General features: G+C 38.6%; 1 protein-coding gene across 1 annotated transcript in view; it reads left to right on the top strand.

Moving 5' to 3' along the window:
* LOC310934485 (heterogeneous nuclear ribonucleoprotein L-like) overlaps positions 1–18,884 on the top strand; it is a gene marked incomplete at both ends in the record, with an annotated part of 29,321 nt that extends 10,437 nt beyond the window's left edge. The window contains 10 exons of the mRNA XM_083898218.1: positions 252–337; positions 438–534; positions 1,823–1,895; positions 11,740–11,811; positions 13,368–13,585; positions 14,745–14,866; positions 16,302–16,503; positions 17,873–17,930; positions 18,045–18,143; positions 18,829–18,884. Coding sequence (XP_083754344.1) covers positions 252–337; positions 438–534; positions 1,823–1,895; positions 11,740–11,811; positions 13,368–13,585; positions 14,745–14,866; positions 16,302–16,503; positions 17,873–17,930; positions 18,045–18,143; positions 18,829–18,884 — 1,083 coding nt within the window. The remainder of the gene's footprint in view (positions 1–251; positions 338–437; positions 535–1,822; positions 1,896–11,739; positions 11,812–13,367; positions 13,586–14,744; positions 14,867–16,301; positions 16,504–17,872; positions 17,931–18,044; positions 18,144–18,828) is intronic.
* Positions 18,885–21,971: the final 3,087 nt, after the last annotated feature.

Raw genomic sequence — 21,971 nt, 5'->3', positions numbered from 1 at the left:
TGATTGGCTGTTTGGTCTCGTGGCATGGGAGTAACACAATAACAGCTGCCGTGAAGGAAGAATTGCCAGTGTTTACTGTGACATTAGATCATTTATATAAAATGTTTTAATTCATGGTATTTTTAAAATGCTATGTATTTATATGTATATGCATATTTATTTAGTATTTTTAATGTCTTCTAAAAACGTTGATGAACTTATAGTAGATAGTAGAGGAATACATATTTAGTTTTTTCCCCACTTTTGTACAGGATGTTCTGTACACAGTGTGTAATCCCATCGGCAGTGTACTGAGGATTGTCATCTTCAAACGCAATGGAATCCAGGCCATGGTGGAATATCCTTACTGAGTGTGGAAGTTTGTACCTTTACATCCTTTGCACATTTACAGTATGTGATGAAATGAGTTTGTGTTGCTTCCTTAATGATTTCCCCAGGTTTGAGTCAGTGCAGTGTGCTCAGAAGGCCAAAGCTGCACTGAATGGAGCAGACATTTACGCTGGCTGCTGTACCCTCAAGATTGAATATGCAAGGGTAAGAGATGCAGAATTTGACAACATTCACATCCATTTTCTATCACTTTATCCTGGGAGAGGGTCGGGGGGGGGTTGGGGCTGTGCTGTGCCTATTTCAGCTGACATAGGGCGATAGGTGGGGTATGGCAGGACCACATCAAGTGACAAACAACCATACACTTTCACACCTACGGTCAATTTAGAGTGTCCAGTTGACTTAATCCCATATTGCATGTTTTTGGACTGTGGAAGGAAACCGGAGAAAATGCATGTTGTTCCAACAAGAACCCAGGTCTTCTTGCTGTAAAGGCAAGAGTGTTAACCACTACACCAACTGTGTGACCCTATAAAATAACCTCATTTATGTAACTCATTACTCATTTTATGCACATTTGAATCACTTCATTTATCAATGAACCCAATGGACAAGAAGTTGAGATGACCTGACACAAGCTCAAAGGCTCGTAATATTGACGATAAGCTAATGAAGTGATTCTCATGCATTTGATTCTACCAGTTTAGAGGTTTAAAACGAGCTGTCAATCACCCTAATTGACCAAGGTAAGCCAGAGCTATGGCGCTGTGTAACTGAAGACGCTGCAGAGTCACAGAGTTGTTATTACGCACAGGGAGCATCCATTTACAGCGAGTTATTATACTTTTTTTTTTTTTTTCAAAACAAGTTCTTTTTAGACAAATAGTGACATGTAAATAAAATTAAATGGGTTTTAATAATTTGGTACCTAAGAAATCTCAAATGGCACAGATGGTGCCAAACTGAGCCAAAAGAGAGAACGCCTAGACATCTCTTTACTAAAACCTCTGTAATTTCACTCTGCTTCACTTCAGCAGCATCAGACTTTGCACAGCTCATGTCCACATGTTGTTACATGACCTCCATGTGTTTTTAAGCTCCTACTGCATATTTTAAAGGTGATATTTGCTTTAAAATTCATTTTTTTTAGGCGAGAGAAAAAAAATCCTTAATTTATTCTGTGTTCCATGTACATTTACTCTGACACAGTGGCATCTACAGTGAAACTTACACCTCTGGTGGAATCTCACAAGTGTTCTCTTCTTCATTTTGATGCCAAGATAATCCATATAGAGCTTGTAACTGCAGAGATTTACTCTATTTAGTTTGGGCATGTCATTTTAGAGCAGAACTCCAAAAAGAGGGTCAGGGAAGAAGAGGTTAAGAGTTAAGAGTTTGTTACATTTAAAATGTTGTCACCTGCATAAAATAGTACTTAACAGTATGGTGTAGTCAGGTAATGCAGCTCTTCCTGTGATCTTTGTGCCGACAGCCAACACGTCTGAATGTGATTAAGAATGACAATGAGAGCTGGGACTACACTAAACCATATTTGGCCAGACGAGGTAAGACACAAACCATCTTTGTTATTTTATTTTCCCAATCAAGTCAGACCTTCACCTCTGGACTGTTGGAGTTCATCATTCAATCATACTTTATTCAAATAAAGAAGACCTTGTGAAGGTAGGGTTCTGTTTTCACTCTAAATTCTCTGTAGTGGTACATTTCACTCCACTACAGCCTTTCTTTGGTCCAAAAGAGGAAATTGTCTTAGTTTACACAGTCCTGTGGAAAACCGTGTCCAGATCTTCAGTCATTATGGCTGAGTCTCTGACTGTGGATTAAGAGTAGTCATTAAAATGTGGGACCATAGACCTCCATCACACCAAGACTCCTCTGCCTCCTGCCTCTCCATCTCCAATCCAAACACCCTCACACCAGCAATCACCGACCTCTCACAAACCTGCATCTCTGCTCAGAGAGAGAGAGAAACATTGAGGGAGAGAGAGAAACCACAGAAAGTGTGATGGACATCAGGCTGACCATGCACAGCAACTTTCTTTCATCTTCACCTTCTGCAACCCAACACAAAGAGAGAGGGAGGGACAAAAAAGAGATGGATTTCACTCCTGCTGACCACCATGCAGCTGCTGCTTCAACATGCCCAGGAGACCTCATCCTCATCCTCACCTCTGTCTGCAGGACTCCTTCTTTCCTTCTTCTCCAGCCTGTGCTTTCATCTCCTCCTCTGGAGAAGTTCTTTAGCATGAGCTGATGATCACACAGTGTGAAAAGCTCTTCAAAAACCTAAAGAGTTTACCTTAATGATGGTTGTACAGGTTGAGGTTGTACTGAAAGACCAACACATGTTTGTGAAACAACAAGCAACTGATGGCCAAACATGCATGTTGTTCATCAAAAGTCTGCTCATGTGACGTGACAGTAGGATGACTGGCAAAATGAAACAAAGCTTCTTTAGATCGTCTGTGGCACAGAACAATAATTGTTATATATATCAGTACTGACACTAACTTTTAATGGATAATTCCAGTATTTTTTTTAACCTGGTGTATTTCTCATAAATGCTTGAAATACAAAATAACACATAATATGTCACAGTAAAATGATTCATTCACTGTACTCATGGAATAATTCATAGCATAATTTTCCTCATAAATTTGAGGAAGACCATTAATCTACACTCATAGAAATAAGGGTTCCAAAAGTGTTGTTCTAGAAGGGCTGAGGTTCTACCTAGAACCATTTGCTTCTGAAAAAGCCTTTCCAGAAGAAAGGCTTTTTCAAGGGTTCTTGGTAACACTAACGGTTCCAGTAAGAACCATTTTGAGCCAGAGAACCCTTTAGAAACCCTTTCCTGAATAAAGGGTTTTAAAGGGGTTATTGGTAACACTAAGGGTTCGAGGTGGAACCTTAATAAAAGGTTCTACCTGGAACCAAAACTGGTTCTACTATGAGGACAAGCCAAAGAACCTTATATGGTTCTGCTTAGCACTTTTATTCTAAGAGTGTCGTGTACCGGACACATATAGTCCATAGTTCCAATCTGTCCTCATGAATGAATCACAATATAGATCTGTTGATACATGTCACACACAGTCTGAGAAACCAGTCATTAGTCATTAGTTAGTTATCATGAGGAGTAAAGATTACAATAATGTCAACAATATGTGTACAAAATATCAGACTTAACTTTACCACACTGTATTCAAATGTTGAGACACAACATCATTGTGTGTCATTGTAAAGCATCTGACTAGAATTTGAGTCACATTAGTTCATCACCACCTTATCACTGCAAAGGGCCACAGGCCCATGTAGGACAATGCTCCCTGGACCACAGCCATATTTGTTGGATATACAACAAACTGCAAAAATAATGGAATTACCCATTAAGAAACATTAGAACAGTGTGTCAAAAAAGTCAGAACAATTAAATCTTCTATGACGTTTTTCTTCACATGTAATAATGGTAAACAAAACAGTCTATGTTGATCTTTTTAATGTGAATCCACTGATCAACATAGTTGCTTTTTCACACACACAGTGCAGTGATGTGCTTGCACCATGCTGAAGTAGAGAACAGGGATTCCCCAATCTCAATCAAAAGGATGAAATCAGAGCTGACATGATCATGTATTAACTGGTCAGAGATTGGAAAATACACGATCACCTGAACCTGATTGTTTGCAACTGCATCTACATGTTGTTAGATACTTTATTTGGTTCAGACTCATAGTGGTATTTATTACATTTTATCGCTGTTTGATATATTTAATCATATTTTAATACAATGGCTCAATTTTGATTCCCATAGCTTTTCTCTGTACAACAAACACACACACACACACACGCATATGTTTGCACAGCTATTCTTCTTATCACACTGCATTCATTCATTTGAACAGACTAAACACTAACAAAGCATTATCCCTAACTTTATCCTGAAACAGTTCTGCCTCACCAGGGTCAGCTTTTGGTCTCCATTTGGACTTCTGGTCCTGACAAGGTCAGTGTTTATCCAACAACACATTGATAAATGCCATAGTATCAAAGTAGAAACTGAACATTGAACAGTTCACTTCACAAGTTTAGAACCTCTCTTTAGTGTTTGTTCAAAACATAAATATGATCTAACCCACACAGTAAATGCTCTGGTATCAGACCCTCCCTTATATAAGGAAATCATCAGCAGATACTCAATGGTAAAAAGATCAGATTTGGATCTGGGTCCAAAAAAGCTGATGGTGCCTTCAGTAGAGAATGTTGAAGGATTTGAAGGTCAAACAAACTGTCCTGTCATATGAGCAGTAGCAGTCTTTGTTATCTTATGTGCTGTGTAGCCAATGATCTCTTCTGATTATTACTTTCTGTGTGCTGAGATTCACGTTGGGATCAGTTCATACGGAGTTCAATTATTTCAGGAGATGAAATTTATTTTAGTACGACAGAAAATATCTACGACTTGTAAATCACAAACTTATTTATTTGTCTTTACAATCTGATTATTGATCAATAGTTCCATAAATCCTTTCAGCATAACGTAAATCAAGTAATCTTAAAACCTCATCCAGACTGATTCCAGCATACACAGTCAGTCGCTAACTCATTTGAAAGAGTTAAAGGTGAATGTTCAATTGGAAATGGATGGAACAATTCATGGTCCATGATCCAACAATGGGTCTCACATACATGAACAGAAATTGCTGCATGAGTTTAACAGGTCAGGACACAAAATAAGTAAATAAGGACCAATGGGCTCATGCACACTGGAATGCAGTCATTTGCAGTGTTTCCATTATGGCACAGTTGGGATTAGTACAGAATGGCCAGGCTTGCATTTCCATTGAGAAAAGTATCAGTCGCTTAATCAGCTGACTGTTGTTGACTGTTGGACTGTACCATTTTACCCTGGTACCCAAGGGAAGGTGTCAGAAATGGATTGGTTATTTTGGTACTATTCCTAAAGGAAACTGTTCCACTTGGTGGAAACACAGCTATTTTTGATTGAATGGCAGTTGTGGGCTGATTTGGTGGTTTCTGTGCGTCTTATATTGAACAAACTCCTATAGATTAAATTCAATCAATTTCGCTATATTTGACCTCGGGCTGCAACGACGAGGTGACGTCAACACAATATCTCAATGAACCACATTCCATTACTGCAATACAATACAGGAAGTGCTGGGGGCAGTACATCTACCTCTCCCATTGTATACACCTACTGCATTCTGAACCAACAAAGAAGAACCTCACACTGACCACTTCACTGGATGTTATTCCGCTTATAATCAGAAAGAGTTTTGATTTGAGAGTTATTTTATTGATTAGGAAAATATATATTGCTTCCTCATAATAAAATAACAGTTTGTTAGATTACATGGGGTTTGAAGTCTCCTCTGTGTCCTCGACTATGGTCTTTACAGCTAAAAACATGAGCCACATGTGTTTAAGTTAATATTAGGAACATATTCTACTGTTGCAGAAATGTCTCTGATGATAAAATGACCGAACTTCTGCACATTGATAAATACGAGGCTCTTCTTGTGATTAGTCCCGAACAACAGTCCGTTAGCTATTGAACTATTAGAATGGAGTATTAAACCAAGCTGTGAAATAAGTCCTGTTGATTAACGTGTTTAAGTGCAGTGGAGTAACTGTCTTCCCACAAGCACTGAGCAATACTGAAGCTACTTTTTCAGGACTTTTTCTCATCAACAAAACTCATCTTAAATGTCTCAGAATGAGATCTTTCATCCAAACACTGACACACTGACAAGTCTCACTGAAGAAGTCAACACTGAACGACCAGCAGAGAAATCAGTATTTTATTATAGAATCATTTTTTACTTAATTGAGTCGACTGAATGATTGTATATTATAACTTATAATTTTGAATAATGGACTATCCAAAAAATAATCAAGTGATTAGTTCACAACTCAAATATTCCTTAGTTGCAGCCCTAATTTTAACCTTATATATATATATATAGAGAGAGAGGGAGAGATAAAGCCATGTTTCAAAATGTTTCATGAAATGATTGATAACGATGTGAAATGGTCCCAACCGCGTTACTAGTCAGTGTAAAATATTGTTCAAATAAATGATATATATATATATTTATATAGATATGTATATGTATATATATATATATTCATACAGTATAAAAGGTTTTAATGGAGGCTTATTGAAATGACAAAGGCAGTAAAAAAAACACCACAACCACACATTGATCAGACTTTGGAGTCAATTTCCCAACTTGGTCTTTTATTGGCTGTTGGAAAGTAGAACAAAGACTTGCTTGTGTTTGGATGGAGCTGTGTGAAATCTCAAGTCATGAGCCTGAATACATGTGGTTTGGACCTGGTGATGTATATTTTCCACTTCTTGCATTGAACATTATCAGATAACTTGTAATTACACTTCATCAGAATCTTGCTGTTGTTGTGTCTTCTTGCATTTTTTCTGCATCTCCCTAAAGCTCAGCTCTGGCATTTGTTTGTGCGTATTAGTTGGAATCCTCTTCACGTGCTAATAGAAAGCAATATATGGAGAAGTGGAACCTGCTCTCGATGTCTTTTCCACACTTAATGATCAGAGTTTAAAGGCAAATGTTTGCTCAACATCAGAGTCATCTGAACCTTCTGTCCAGGCTGCGTAACTTTGGTAGCTTTTGAAAATATTCAACCATTTATTCTGTCAAATGAAAACTCCACTGTTTAGATGCTCCCTACATTGGCCAAGAAGCTAAGCTAAACATGCAGTGCAATGCAGCAAGATTATTAGTCTATGGCACTTATCTATTATACAGTTCTAACACTACTCAGCTGTGCTCCACTCAGTTTGGTATCAGGCATTTTTCATAACTTCATAGTACCTTCTCAGTGTTCTAGCACAGCTGCACAAAACTGTTGTGCCTCGTTTTATATACAACACAAACTAGTGATGGGCAAAGCAGTCATTTTCGGTGTAACTGACTCATTAGAATTAAAAAGAATTGTTCACCGAATCATTCAGTAATTCCTTTGTGACCAGACTCAATCTGACACAGTCACTGAACTGAAATACACCAGACTCCTCTGTTAAATATTGAGATTTTGTCCTTTACTAAATGTTGGAGATGGATGTTTTCAGGGTGTCTTTTTAACTGATCTACACTTCAGCGTTGTTCAGACATCATGCTCATGATTCTTCAGGTTCATCATGTCTTAAATCTCCTCCTCTTTGCTGCCTTCTCCTTCTAACTCATCCACATTTCAGTCTTCCTGTTCTATTTACCTTTGCACACCTCCCTGCTTTCACTCTCTTCATTTACATTCACTGCACTCTCAGCTTCTTTTTCCAAATCCCCCAATCCTCCTCTGAACCAGATTATATCCACATCATCTCTCCCATTTACTCCTTCCTCTGTACCCTATTTTTTTAAAGTTTTGCTTTGTTTTTGCACGTTTATTTCCTTTTGAACCACTTACACAGTTTTCTGCTTGCACCCAGCTTTCTGTTGCTCTGTCCTCTTTTAGCTTGACATTGTCTCATTGTGTGTGTGTGTGTGTGTGTGTGTGTGTGTGTGTGTGTAGTTAGAGGCATTGCATGGGTCATATTGCTACAAATCGTCTTGCACAAAGACACTGTTGAGAACAGAGAGCAAAGTGACTGTTTTGCTGTTGTTTTCCGTCAGAGGACCAAGTAAAGCTGGTCCCTGTGGGTTGTTGTTGTTGCTAAGTGATTGCCTGATGCTCTGAGAGTAAACACCTTCATGGTCTTGGAGGAAACTCCAACTGGTAATGAATCAAAGCTCCATGGGGGACTGTTTTTAGCTAATTGGAAATGTTGTAGTTAAATGCAACCTTACCGTCATCTCATTACTTGTCAAAGTGAAATATGAGGATGTGAAACAATATAATATAGTCCTGACTGATTTGTAATAAGTTTGTGTCAGATCCATGACATAATTATTGGCAGATTTCAATAACAAAGATACTCATGTTAGCTTTGTGCAGGTTAGACATGGTAAGTGCTGCTCAAATGCTGTTGTGGATTACAATAATAAATCATCATAAAGTGAAGGTCTCTCTTTTATAGGTTAGCTCTGGTTAGCTCACAGTTCGAATAAGAGAGTGATGATTCAGTGCTGTCTGAATGAAATGGAGCAGTGAGAAAGAGAGAGCGAGATCATTCATGAATGCTGTTTTCCTCTGTAAGTTCAGTCATTTACTCATACTTAAAAGAGTAGGAGTCAGGAGCCAGTTAAAGGCAAGTAGTTTTTTCTCTGACCAATTCATCATTTTTCCAGAGAGAATTGCGATGCAATGTGTTTTGTTCAGGCAGCCATGATGAGTGCAGTTAGACTCAGAAGGTGACGTCACATGAAGAAGTTGGTCTTGGTGGCTGTTGTGATCATAGTACTTTACTCCTGGTGTCAATGAAGTGTGATAGAACAACATATAGATAGAGATATGCTCTATGAACGGGTGTGAAGGGGCGAGTGTTAAGTTGACTTATTTGCATTATATTATATATATGATATTATATTATATGAATACTTTGTCGCCTCACAATTTTAGGAGGTGTGACCAATGGATGTATTGTAAAATTGATCTTTACACAATTGATAGACCGAGTTATCTCATTGATTAGGATGATGATGTATGCAGAGTGACAGAAAATGTGTCAAAATACATGCTTGTTGTATTTTTCTAGGAGTCATGGCTAATGTGTCTAATGACTTGGTCGCCATGTTGGATGTATAGTGTCTTCAGCCATCACACCAGGTTTTTTGGGGGGGTGAAGTTGGCATCCTCACAAGATGTGTCTGCACAGCAAAATCTAATTACTTGCAGACTCGACCTTTCTATCAAGTCTTTGTCATTTCAGTGTGCCTCCAAGTATGCAGTAGTTTACAGTTAGTATGTAGTTTATACACTGCCGTATGTAACGCATTCATGTTTTTGTGGATAAGACGATGTGTGTGTAGCTGTGTTATTGGTTATATCTTAATCTTTATGATGATAATGTAATGCAGGTTGATGTTCTTTCGTGCTGTGGGAGAAACAGAGAAAGCTTGATGCCTCTCAGGTACTGTCTCTTTGATATCTTTGTTTATATGAGCTCTGTATCATCTGCCTCTTAATAAAACCACCAAAAGTAGTTTTCTTTTTCTTTTACACACACCTGCGTCATCATTATTTAAAAAAAAAAAAATGTTCAAAAGTTAAAGTAAGTGTGGTTATTAGACATTGATATCATTTGAAATGAACTGTGGTTTGTACTTGTTTGTCCATCTACAGCTGATTTTCCTAACTCATAATTTGTATTATTTATTTTGGATTTGCACATGCAATAGTTGATGATAGTGAATTTGACCTCTGTGTTTAACTTGTCCTTTTTATACACCAGTAGTGAACACACCCCAGTGTCTAGCTCTTATCTCCACCTAGGAGCAATGGTGGTTGTTGGGTACTTTGCTCAGGAGCATCCCAGCTCTTCATCCGTCCCAATATTTCTACCGGCGACTCTCCCGAGTCCAATTCTCTTCAACTCTGATATTGGTCACCCTAAATATAACTGCTGTGGGACTCAAACCCACAACCTCAGTGCCTAGAAGTCCAATGTGATATCTGTTGTGCCACTTCTCTTCTTTTCTTCACTAGTATTCATTAATACTAGGTATTAACTTTTGTTTAAATATTGTAAAGGGTGTTAATCAAATCAAAATGCCAGATTTCAAACTCAAACACTATTCAAGCTGTTGCTGCATCATCCTTCCTTCTCCATAACCCTCTATACTTTGATAATGTTAAAATGGATCAGAGAGACTAAAGGCACATTTGGATGCCGGTCTTGAGTGGTACCTCTTTTAATAAAAGGCGGCCTTTCACAAATTTATAGTGTTCTGCTTTTGTTTCAAGAATTTCATCTGAATCATGCAGAGCTGCTCATCACAAGATAGATGTGATGTCTACAACGACAACAACAAGAGTGCAAACAAACCTTGACACACCAGCGAACTAAACAAGCATAATGTCATACTGAGGATGTGAATAAAGGAAGTGTCAAAGAGAAGTGGGAGCACAGGGAAGCAAAGACAGGAAGTAACACAACCAGTGGAAACACATGGTGATGCGTTTAAAATAAATCAGGAAATACACGTCCACTAAGAATAGGTCCAGTAGATAAATACTGTAAAACATGCAGCCAGTCAGACATGGTCTGGTTTAGGCACCATAGCAAATATTTAAGAGAGCTTAAGGGAAATACTTCAAAATACAAAAAACATGTTTAATATTTATTTATTTTTTTAAATAAAGGAATAGATCTAACTAAACGAATCGCGAGCACATTTAGGTATCAGTGAGGCAAGGAGAGACATGGGTGCACAGAGGATGTTTTTAGTACAGTTGTGATGAACATCCACAAACCAAATGTCTAAGAGCCATTTTTCTGCCACCATCATAAGTGAAGGATCACCAGCTTAATGAGGCCCAATCAATCCAGACCTCAGCATTTCCTTTGGCGTGCATGGTCATGGTGTTTGTAGTGCCCCCTGTCTATAAAATGACAACATAAGATGAATGGAATAGTCGACAAACTCCAAACACTCACTCATTCCTATAGCACGGCCACTGTGTTCATGTGCTCGTCGTCTTACACATACTTATGTCCTTACTTTTTCTATTTCACTCTAAAATATATTTCACTCTTAATAACATACCAAATTCCTATTGTTTTACATTTCCAGCAATCTCACCACAGTGTTTCCTGTAACCGTGTCCATGCTTCTCAGCCTTGAGACCTCACAGCTTTCAGCAACTGATCTTTACCAAATCAATATGTGCATCAATGAAAATAACATTGCCAAAGCTAATTGGTCAAGGCCCAGTTTAACAACGACCTCCATTGATATTGTCCACCAACATGGTGCCAGTGGAAACTATGCTGCTGTTGGCTGAAGACAAAGGAGGAGGAGAGAGGGAAGCTGTGTTAGGAGGTAACAGAAGAGGAGGAGAGGGATAGAATGAGATGAAGATGACCTGCTGTGGAGAAGCTGAAAGAAGAAGAAGAAGAAGAATAGACAAAGTATCTGCAATTGTATTATGTTTTCATTTGATGTAATGGCATGAAACCAACAATGTTAATATCCTCACCCAGTGTAGCAGAGTTGAACATATTTTATCCAATAAATTGATTTCCCAGTAGGACTTGTTAACTGAAACAAGGACAGTAGTTTAATCAAATGGGGAAGTTGTAGTTCAACCTACCTGCATGAAAATGTACGTGTGGATGCTGCCTTTTTCTGATTAGATCAGACTTTTTGGTTTCTGCTGTGGAGTGTTCTGAAGGAGTCAAGTATTCTACTCTAAAAGGTGTATTTGTGCGTATGTGTGTTTCAGACCGTGGCAAGGGAAGGCAGAGACAAGCCATCTTAGGAGAACACCCTTCATCCTACAGTGAGAACGGCTATGGTAAGACTGAGACGCCTCCATGCACTTAGAGTTAAAGTGGTAACTGAATCAGCCCACTCACACAATGCTGCTACTTAATCTACAGTGTCCATACCTCAGACGTGAAAATGGACACCCCTAAGCAAACACACACACACACACACACACACACACACACACTGGGTAAGGTGTATAATACCCCTCTCATGGTTCAGCAGCAGGTAAAACTTCTCCTGAAAACTGATCCTTTGATCCTTGTGATTACTCTGTCTTCAAACTGCCTCACAATGACATGCATGCACATACATGTACATGCACATACTCTAATAAGCTGTTAATAATAGGCTGATAATCGTCCTCAGAGTAGCACTTACATGTGATCATCCAGCATGACATGCTGCCACGACACCACAGACACAGTTTGTGAGGAAGACGCCTCCAAGTGTCACTTCACTGTTAAAATGAAGGGACAAAATCCAGTGTCTTCTATCCTGGTTATCGTCAGACTGCATTTAACTTTCCAATGTGATTCAGATGACTTTCTTGGAAAAACATCAATAAATCGACATGACAGACTAGAGATAGATAAAGGTTGTGATCCAGTCTGGAAAGGGTGTAGTCACCTCTAGAGGCGCTGTGGATGACATGTGCAGAGCAACAAAAAAACTTATCAACAAATGTGTGTGTTGTAGTTCTCAAGGAGTGATGGCTATCTATCTGTTAAAATGGAAGCAACAGTCGAATGGTTGGTAGTTTGTTAGGCACCATGTTGGTGTGTGTGTGTGTGTGTGTGTGTCCCAGAGTGTGTGTGCAGCGCAACATCCAATCACTGGCAGACACACACTGTGTCTTCTTTCTGTTTCCAAATCCTGCCAATGCTGAGTGAGACTCATTATTGAGTGTGGGGAAATGTAATTGTGTCATGAGTCTCTACCAAAAATGAAAGTTACTATTGTAAAGGTCTGAGCTCTTCCTGGTCTTATATTAGGTTGTGTAGACAAGCTCTTTGGATGGGAAACATACATTCTGAAGAACTCTCTATGTGTGGGAGATTCCAACTTTAGATTTGTTTGACTCCCTTGATGAAGTGTTGAGGCCCAAAACATATCAGTTTATAATTGTTGACCATGACCATGACATTACATTGTTTAATAGAGAGAGCCTTGGAATTTTCTTTGTCTTTAATTATCTGGAGATGGTCTGGTGTGAGTAAACAGTATGTGTGAATGCAAACGTCTGCAGAAGTTTCTCTTGACATTTTGCAGAGATTTTCTTGTTTGCACTCAGCTTAACTCTCCAGAGAATGTCCAGATCCAATCCTCCAGACATTTTGAAAAATGAGAAAGAGACAGTTTAATTTATGAACTGTCAAGAGACGGAGTAAAGACCTAACATCCTGTCATGAGCATACTCTCATACTCTGCTCTAGTGTATGTTTTTTCAAAATCAATCAAATATGCAGGTTGTATTAAAGCAGTGAGTTAACTAAACAGCTCCAGTGCTTACAACAGAACCTCAGCTCAGGTTACGATCAACTGGACTCATGACATTAAAAGGAAATGTATCTGCCTCCTCAGGTGCACCCTGCCCCCTGCTGCCTCTACCTGGCAACAGCAGGTATAAGCTCACATCAGTGGATGTTCCTGACATGGTTTCGTACCCTCTGCCCCAGTCGTCCTCTTCATACTCTGGCCACGCCCCTAGCTCTGTTGCTATGGTGAGCGGCCTCCATCCATCCAAGATGAACTGCACACGCATTTTCAACCTCTTCTGTCTTTATGGCAACATTGAGAAGGTAGGTGTGTGTGTGTGTGTGTGCGCATGTGCATGTGTGTGTGTGAGTTTGCTTAGACTTGTGTAGCATTTAGCCCAAGTGCGATTATTATTAAGATTTTTGACGTATCTTTAAACTTTGTTTAATGTTTATTTTGCACAGTTTTGTATCTATTTTTTCACTGTATGTAATGTCGATTTTGCAGTGTTTTATTAAGGTTTTAGATTATGATTCACTGTAGTGTATAATAAAATCTATTTAAATATAAATGAAATAATTTCTATTTATATTTCGTTAGTGTATCAGTTAGTCAGAACATTATTATGTATATACCCATAACCGTGACCATTTTTCTCACCAATATGTGGTATGAGATGTTGATGCTCAGTGGACAATAAAAAACACACAACATTGCAATAACCTGCATGAACATGATGCTTCTTTTGCCTGTTTAAGATTCATATCCATGGTTTTTATTAAGTTTAGTTTGACTTTGAATTGTATTCGATTTAGTTTTTTCGACAAATGTCCACTACACTGTAGGTCCATCATTTGGAATTCCCTGTCAGAATATTCCACCTCATGGCGAAACCTCTACATTACATAAATACACTTTTTCTCTCTTTTTCAGTTAGCGTAAGTGTAAAACATTATGGTCTATATTGGTTGTAATGTACACTACTTAATACAGTACATTGTGGTATATTATGAGTGCATTTTTAGTCTATGGTAATTCATACATCATAAATTTGAAGGCAAGACTACATTCTTTTTTAAATGAATATAATTTACGCTCTAATAACTGTATACACATCAGAGGACAAACATCTAAACTCTTACTGTCCTAAGCCACAACATCACTGATATGATATCTTAGTGCAACATTTCAGCTCAATTAAGCTTAAGAACTGCTCAACTGCACATAAGAATATTCACTTATCGTTAAATTGTGTACAATGTGCAAATTAGCCCCTGGTGATTAAGTATAGTATATTATATGTTGCTAAAATTTATATTTTCACCATATGAGCTTCAGAGCACTAGATGTTTTTCAGTGATCTTCATTTCCATTACTTTTGACAGTTGTCCTACAGTAATGACCAGAGTAATTACAGCTATATACTGTGTGTGTGTATGTGTCTGTGTGTGTGTGTGTGTGTGTGTGTGTGTGTGTACGCAGGTGAAGTTCATGAAGAGTGTTCCAGGTACAGCATTGGTTGAGATGGGAGATGAGTATGCTGTGGACAGAGCCATCACTCACCTCAATAGCATCAAGGTGTTTGGAAAGAGACTCAATGTCTGGTGAGGATTACATGAACACACACACACACACAGTATATTTTTGATTATTTCATGTCTTTCACAGTGTGGGCTGTTGTTAAGGTCTATGTCTTGTCATCTTGTTTTCGGTTTGTTATTATAAGCAAGGGCGTAGTTTTGGTTACACAACTGGTGGAGATAAAACGCTGCTATGTTGTCAGAACATCACATGCTCTCTCTCTCTGTTCTCTATGACTCACATTGCAGTGTGCGAAATACCCATTAATAATCGGGGGGTCCCCGTCTCCTGTTTCACCAGCCCAGGTGCCACACTGCAGTATTGGCTATCTTCCCTGTCAGATGTGGGCTTGTTTGTCGGCCTTTTCCACAGCGCCATTTGGAAAGCAATTCATTAATACATTAAAAATACACAATTAGAAATAAAATAATTGACATGTTGTCTGGTTAAAAAGGATAAGAAAGAATGCAAAGTGCATTATGTATGTAGATCATTATGTTAAACTGAAATTACGAAAATCTTTAGGAAAAAAACATGTTTTCCAGTTACACTGTAACATGTTTAGACCCTTTCAAATTTAGCATTTGAGGCTTTCAGGTGGTCTTGAGTGTTAATCAGACGGGTTTAACATCCTCAGACCCCCCTGTATTTCACACAGTGTCACAGTGAAATACGCTTACTTTGCCCTGTCCCTAATATTGGTGACAATCTGGCTTTCTCCATTTATTGGTGGACCATCAACACGCAAACAGACACCTTTCTGTTTGTGTGAATGGTGTGAGAGGAGCACGAGCGTGAAAGTAAGTTGATTTCATGAGCGTAAAGATGTCCCTGAGACAGCGCAGCACATCAGGTTGTAAAATGCTGACTGTGTACATGGAACACCACCACCAAGTGGCTGGAATAGTGTACAAGAACATCTGCACTAAGTATGGAGTGGAGGTCTCAGGATGGAAATGGAAGATGCCTGCAAAGGTGATTTAGAAAATCCTATTTGGCTTCCAGATCCAGATTGTGGTGGATAATCGAACAGATATAGTGGTTGTCAATAAGCAGCAGAAAAAGGCGTAGTGATAGATCTAACAATCTCAAGCAACAGCAACATCAAGAAGAAGGAACATGAGAAAAACCAAGAGCTGAGAGAGGAGCTGGAGAAGATTTGGGAAATAAAGGCAACTGTTGTCCTGGTGGTGATAGAAACAGTGGGAGCTGTAACTGTCTCACTGGGAGAATGAAATCTGAGATCAGCTAAGATACTGCGCAGAACCCTCAGAGGAACTGAGCATTTTATCAATTGGATTATGGAGAAGTCAATATAATAACATCTTAGTACACAGTTGTGTAATAAGGCAAACTCTTGTGTATATTTGGTAAACGGATGTGTATTTATTCAGCACTGTTCCAGTCTAACATAAGTGTTGTGTTGTGTTGTGTTGTGTTGTGTTGTGTTGTGTGCAGTGTGTCTAAACAGCACGCAGTCATCCCCAGTCAGGTGTTTGAGTTAGAGGACGGCAGCAGCAGCTATAAAGACTTTGCCATGACCAGGAACAATCGCTTCAGCAGCGCTGGACAGGTGTCCAAGAACATCATCCAGCCTCCATCTGCAGTGCTGCACTATTACAACGTTCCTCCCTGCATATCACAGGACCATTTACTGAGGGTAAGCTACTTCTGTCTGATGCAAGTAAACCACTGTACTAGAGGAGTTTGTTGATGTTTCCTTCACTGAGTCATGTTTGACATCACAAAGGTTCCATAAACAGCTAACCCCATAAGGGCTGGGCAATATATCGAAAATGTATCGTTATCGAAATTTACGACGATAATTCAAGTCATTTTGCCGTTATCGATACATTCGATAATTAAAAAAAAAAAGTAAACAAAATAAAAGTTGTTTTTGTCTGTGTGTGTAGGTAGACAGGCTACCTGTATGTTCATGTCCCTTTAAGACACTCGGACACTTATACCAGGCCAATGGTCAATTATGCAAATTAGGCGATGAAATTAGCAACTTGGAACTTATTGAACATTTATCGTTATCGAGGTGAGCTGCTCAATATATCGTGATATTGATTTGAGGCCGTATCGCCCAGCTCTACATGCAACACACAATCAGTAGAAAGCACCATGGAGAGCACTGATGTCATCGTGGTTTCACTTTCTCTTCATTCCCTCTTTCACACTCAGCAGTAACTTGAATGGTACGTATTAGGGCTATGACAACAACATGAACTGGTCCATCAGAGGGTGATTCTGGTCAGCCAAAACAAAGTGGGCTTTTTTTAAGCACCTAGAGGTCATTCAGTGCTTCTCCAGCGTTTGCTGCTAACCTTGGTGATGCCCTGTAAGTGATTCCTTTCATAAAAGAAAGTGACTCATGCCAACAGATACAAGAGCAGATTTGATAAAACAAGAATAACACATTTTCTTAAAAGTGGTGTTGACATTAAAACTGCAAAGTTTATGATAAAATATTATTATTAGATATAATATTGCTGATGTTTTCGCCAACGTTGAAATGATTCAACTCGCGCGATTGATGCAAAAAAACAAACAAACATGAACGACAACATGTACCATCCTATGTGTGCAGCCCAGCCAACGTAAATGTGGGTGCATTCACTTTGTGTATAAAAATGTCCAGTATGACTGCAGCATGACTAAACTACACCAAAGAAGGGCTACACTGCTGAGCTGTTGCTAATATTGATGGAGCATCTAACCCTAACTCTAACCCAATGAAAGGTAATCTGGGTTTAACCAGATTAAAGAGCAGTGATACTCAATCCCAATTATTCCTCAATAGCTGCTCAGTTGAGTATGTGCTAAATGCAGGAGGACATTTTAATGTTTCCAAATTTGAATTGTTATTTTGTTTTTATGTAAAGCACATTGAGTTTCCCTTGTGTTTGAAATGTGCTTTACAAATAAAGAGAGAAGATCTTCAGATCAGGTCCTATAGCAGCATGTTTATGGTTTCAATGACTGTGTGTGTGTGTGTGTGTGTGTGTGTGTGTGTGTGTTTGCAGCTGTGTAAAGAGCATGATGTGCCGGGCTTTGTCAAATTCAAGATGTTTGATGCCAAACGTGAGTAGAACTTAACCATAGAAGGTCTTAATGTTTTTGTTTTGGTCCTGACTCTGTGTGAGCAGATGGATGAAGAAATGATCCTCCCTTTACTAACCCTCTCCTCTCTTTCAGCCTCCTCTAAAACCATCTCTGGCTTGTTGGAGTTTGACAATAAGACGGAGGCTGTGGAGGTTCTTACTGTTCTCAATCACTACCAGATCAGGATACCCAGTAAGTCTGTCTATGACATCACTCGTGTATTAAATGTCCACTGTTTCAAGATAACATTTATTCATCGTCAACCACATGAGGTACGGCCATGTGCTCCCTGATTGTTGATCATTTTCCAAGCAAAGGTGCATTTCGGAGGCCAAGGCGAGAAGGAGAAAGTAACTAAACCCCTAAACCACCTGTATCACCTGTTTTAACATCTCACGTAACTGATGAAGATTAACTGTTTGGAGAAGATCCAGTTATTTGTGTTATAGCAGAATTTGACCATATTTATAGTGAAATTCATTGTTTCTAAATATTCTTCATGAAATATTTAAAAAGACAGAAATAACGCAGGTATTATCTGAGATTTTACATTTTACATAAACAAATGATGGGATATAGAAAATAGTGTATTATTATTAACATGTGAGTGATGAATATGCATCTCTGAAACATCTCTGAGACATGTCAAAAGAAAAGAAAACAACCTGTGAGCAGCTTTATATCCTCATATATTGCCTATATCTGGAGAGACTCAAAATATCCAGATCTGATTTATAAGCCATCATCACCCATCCTTACAGAAATATTGATTTGATTTATATTGTGATATATATTGATGTGAAATGATTTAAAGTATGATTTTTTTCCCCCCATATTGCCCAGCTCTAAGTGTGTGTGTGTGTGTGTGTGTTTTCAGATGGGTCGAACCCCTACACCCTGAAACTGTGTTTCTCCACCTCGTCTCACCTTTAATGAGCTGCAGAGCACAAGTATAGAGGCTGTTGAGAGTCCACGATGGCTGACCTCTGACCTGAGAGAGGGACATGGACCACGGGAGACTGACGGACAGATGAGTGGAATAGAGATGATGAGAGAAAGAAATGAAGGAGACAAAGAAAGGAGAGAGAGAAGACACTGTCACTTTCTCCAACCTGAGCATCACCTGTCACTTCCTGTTTCATCTCACCATCCATCACAGACTGATGACTGTCTGATCTTCATATTGTCATGTGGGACATCTGAGGACACTGAGCACATGTTTGACCCAGAAGTCTTTTGCTGGACCCAGACCTTCAATGTGTCTGAAGAATCTGCTGTAAAAACCATGTCAGATCATTTGAAATCATGATCTGATCACATGGCAGATGGGGACTGGTGTTATATTTGAAGTTTTTAAGATTGATAAATGTAGTGTATTGCCTTGAATTGTCATTGAACTTACATAGTGAATTTTAATATTGGGGTTAGTTTTCTTAGTTTCACTGTCAGTCATTTGGCCCAAAGTATCTCAAAGACTGACCAGTTGTTAAGTTTGCTGTAAATAATCCAAATCCTCAGAGGAAACATTCAAACTTATGCTGGTATTTGTCCTTAATGCCAGAATAAGGTCGGGGTTTTCAATGGTGTATTCTTCAGATCGGACATGCAGTACATGCACAACACATGTCAGACCCAAAGTAAAACCATTGTATCGGCTAATGCGAGGAGGCTATCGTTTCTGTTGAAGACAGTCACCAATGAAAACTGACATGTAACATATGAGGGTGGACTGAAACCTTCATGGACGTTAGAAGGAGTAACGACAGAGCAATGAAACATTAGTGGACAATACTCCAATTCAAGAGGGTTAGGAGAAGCACTGGAGATGACCCAAGGTCTGGACGTCTGTTATTATAGTGTCATACATGGAATATATACCCTAACAAAACACATCATTTAGAGATACTGACCACAACAAAATGAAGAAGAATAGTAAACAAATAAACTTTCCTGACATTTTCCCAGACTTAAGGTAAGAAAGTTAAACAGTGTCAGTACACCACATCATTTCATTCAGTTTAATATGCTCACAATTCAATGTGAAGATTACATGTCATTGAACAAAAACAAAACAAATCTATGTAAAGTTTGCATGTTCTGCCTGTAATTGCTTATGTTCTCTCACAGAGTCTTAACATGCAGGATAGTCTCACCATCAGCTTTTATTTGACTTTTTCAACAAGTTCAGCAGTGCAGCTTTACATAAGATACGTATAAACAAGTCCAGTTCAATCAGGTAACAAACATGGACAGATATGAAAAGTAGAAAAACCCCCAATGTCAACGGTAACCCAGGAAAAATCAACAAACATACTGTATGTCAAAAATCACAAATTATATAACATTGAAGGGCCTTTTGTTTTGTTATATCAAACGGAACATTTTATTTTGTTCTCCTTGAAATGTATGTTTTAGAAATTTTTTTCTGGGTTTTGCATGAAAGAAATATGCAAGATTCACAGATACTGGTGGCTTTTCAGACTGGGCTCAAGGTCATGAAAGTGAAAGTGGTTCCTATGAGCAAGAGCCTCTGTTGAAAGTCATTCTTTTTATTTGTAGTGTGGAGATTTAAGAGCTCAGTTAAAAGACAAAAAGGTTCTAAAGGACTTGTAATATAATTTGTTGATAAGGAAAAGGAGAAGTGTTTGAAAGTCCATAGTTACTGCTCCTGTAAATGTAGTGAACTGTTTGGTTAAATGACACAGAGGCTTTGGTCTCTAATGTGTATAGTGTGTGTCTTACAGCACTTGAATCTTTCTGTGTTTTTTTATGAGGTTCTATTTATTTATTTATATATTATTTTGGGAAGAATCAGGGCTGTTGTCACTGCAGCCGATGTGAGGAATAGGCTGCAGGGCAGACAGTATGAGACACATGTTTAGCTATCTTATGGTTTTAGGCTGTAAAAATGTCTTATTGTCCTATGTTATTATTAATGGTCTTGTAATCACTGATGTAAAGAACTACTATATTGTGCCATTCATTTAAGAATCTGTGGTTGTAACTAACATGTACATGTTAACAGTGAATAAATGGAATTCCAAGTGGAATTCAGCTACAACTTAAGTCAACACTCTGTCTTCATTTGCAGCTAGAAACAATAATAATAAGCAGTTTGAGACAATAATCCACGCCTTTGTGACCACGAGGCTGGATTACTGTAATGCACTTTATATAGGGGTTAGTGGGTCGTCCATTGCACGTCTCCAACTGGTACAGAATGCTGCTGCACGTATTTTAACTGGCACAAGGAAGCATGAGCACTGATTTTAGCATCACTTCACAGGCTGCCCATCCATTTTAGAATTCATTTAAAAAAAAATTTGCTATTAAAGTCCTGAATGGACTGGCCCCACCTTACCTCACTGACAGTGCCTTACCCTCGAGCTCAGAGAGGACCGAGCTTTTTCCATTGCAGCCTCGAGTCTTTGGAACGTGATGCTGCTCCATATTAGAAAGATCACTTCTTTGTCCCATTTTAAAATTCTTCTTAAAACCCACCTCTTTTCTTTTAACACTACGTAGAGCATTGATTTTATGTGTTTTTATATGTTTTTATGTGACTGTATTTGTTTTGTCACTCTATTTTATTTCTGTTTTTATTTGTATCTCTGTTTTACCTATTGTGCAGCACTTTGGAAACAGTTTGTTTGTTTAAACTATATAAATAAAGGGGATTGGATTGGATAATACATTTTATTTATGATGCACTTTGCTTTTTCTGAATAATTGTTAGATACTTATCATGTAAATAATTGTTTTTCAAACCCTTCACTCATTTTTCATGAAGCCAGCCCTCAGAAAACTTGCATGGACCCATGACACTGTTGCAGCAGACAAGACAATAGGTGTCTGACTCGACGACAGTATGGAAAATAATAAATACATGAGAATCACAGTCAGTAACAGTATCCATGGTAACTCGACACCATTCTACAGCCAGCTTGATTAGTTTCACACCATCTACAGGTTAGCTTTGTTGCGCGAGTAACTTGTTTCATTAGTAAATGGGTCAGTTTT

The sequence above is a fragment of the Microchirus variegatus genome (assembly GCF_963457635.1).
Source record: "Microchirus variegatus genome assembly, chromosome: 11".
Taxonomy (NCBI): domain Eukaryota; kingdom Metazoa; phylum Chordata; class Actinopteri; order Pleuronectiformes; family Soleidae; genus Microchirus; species Microchirus variegatus.
This window is presented reverse-complemented; position numbering and strand designations above follow the sequence as displayed.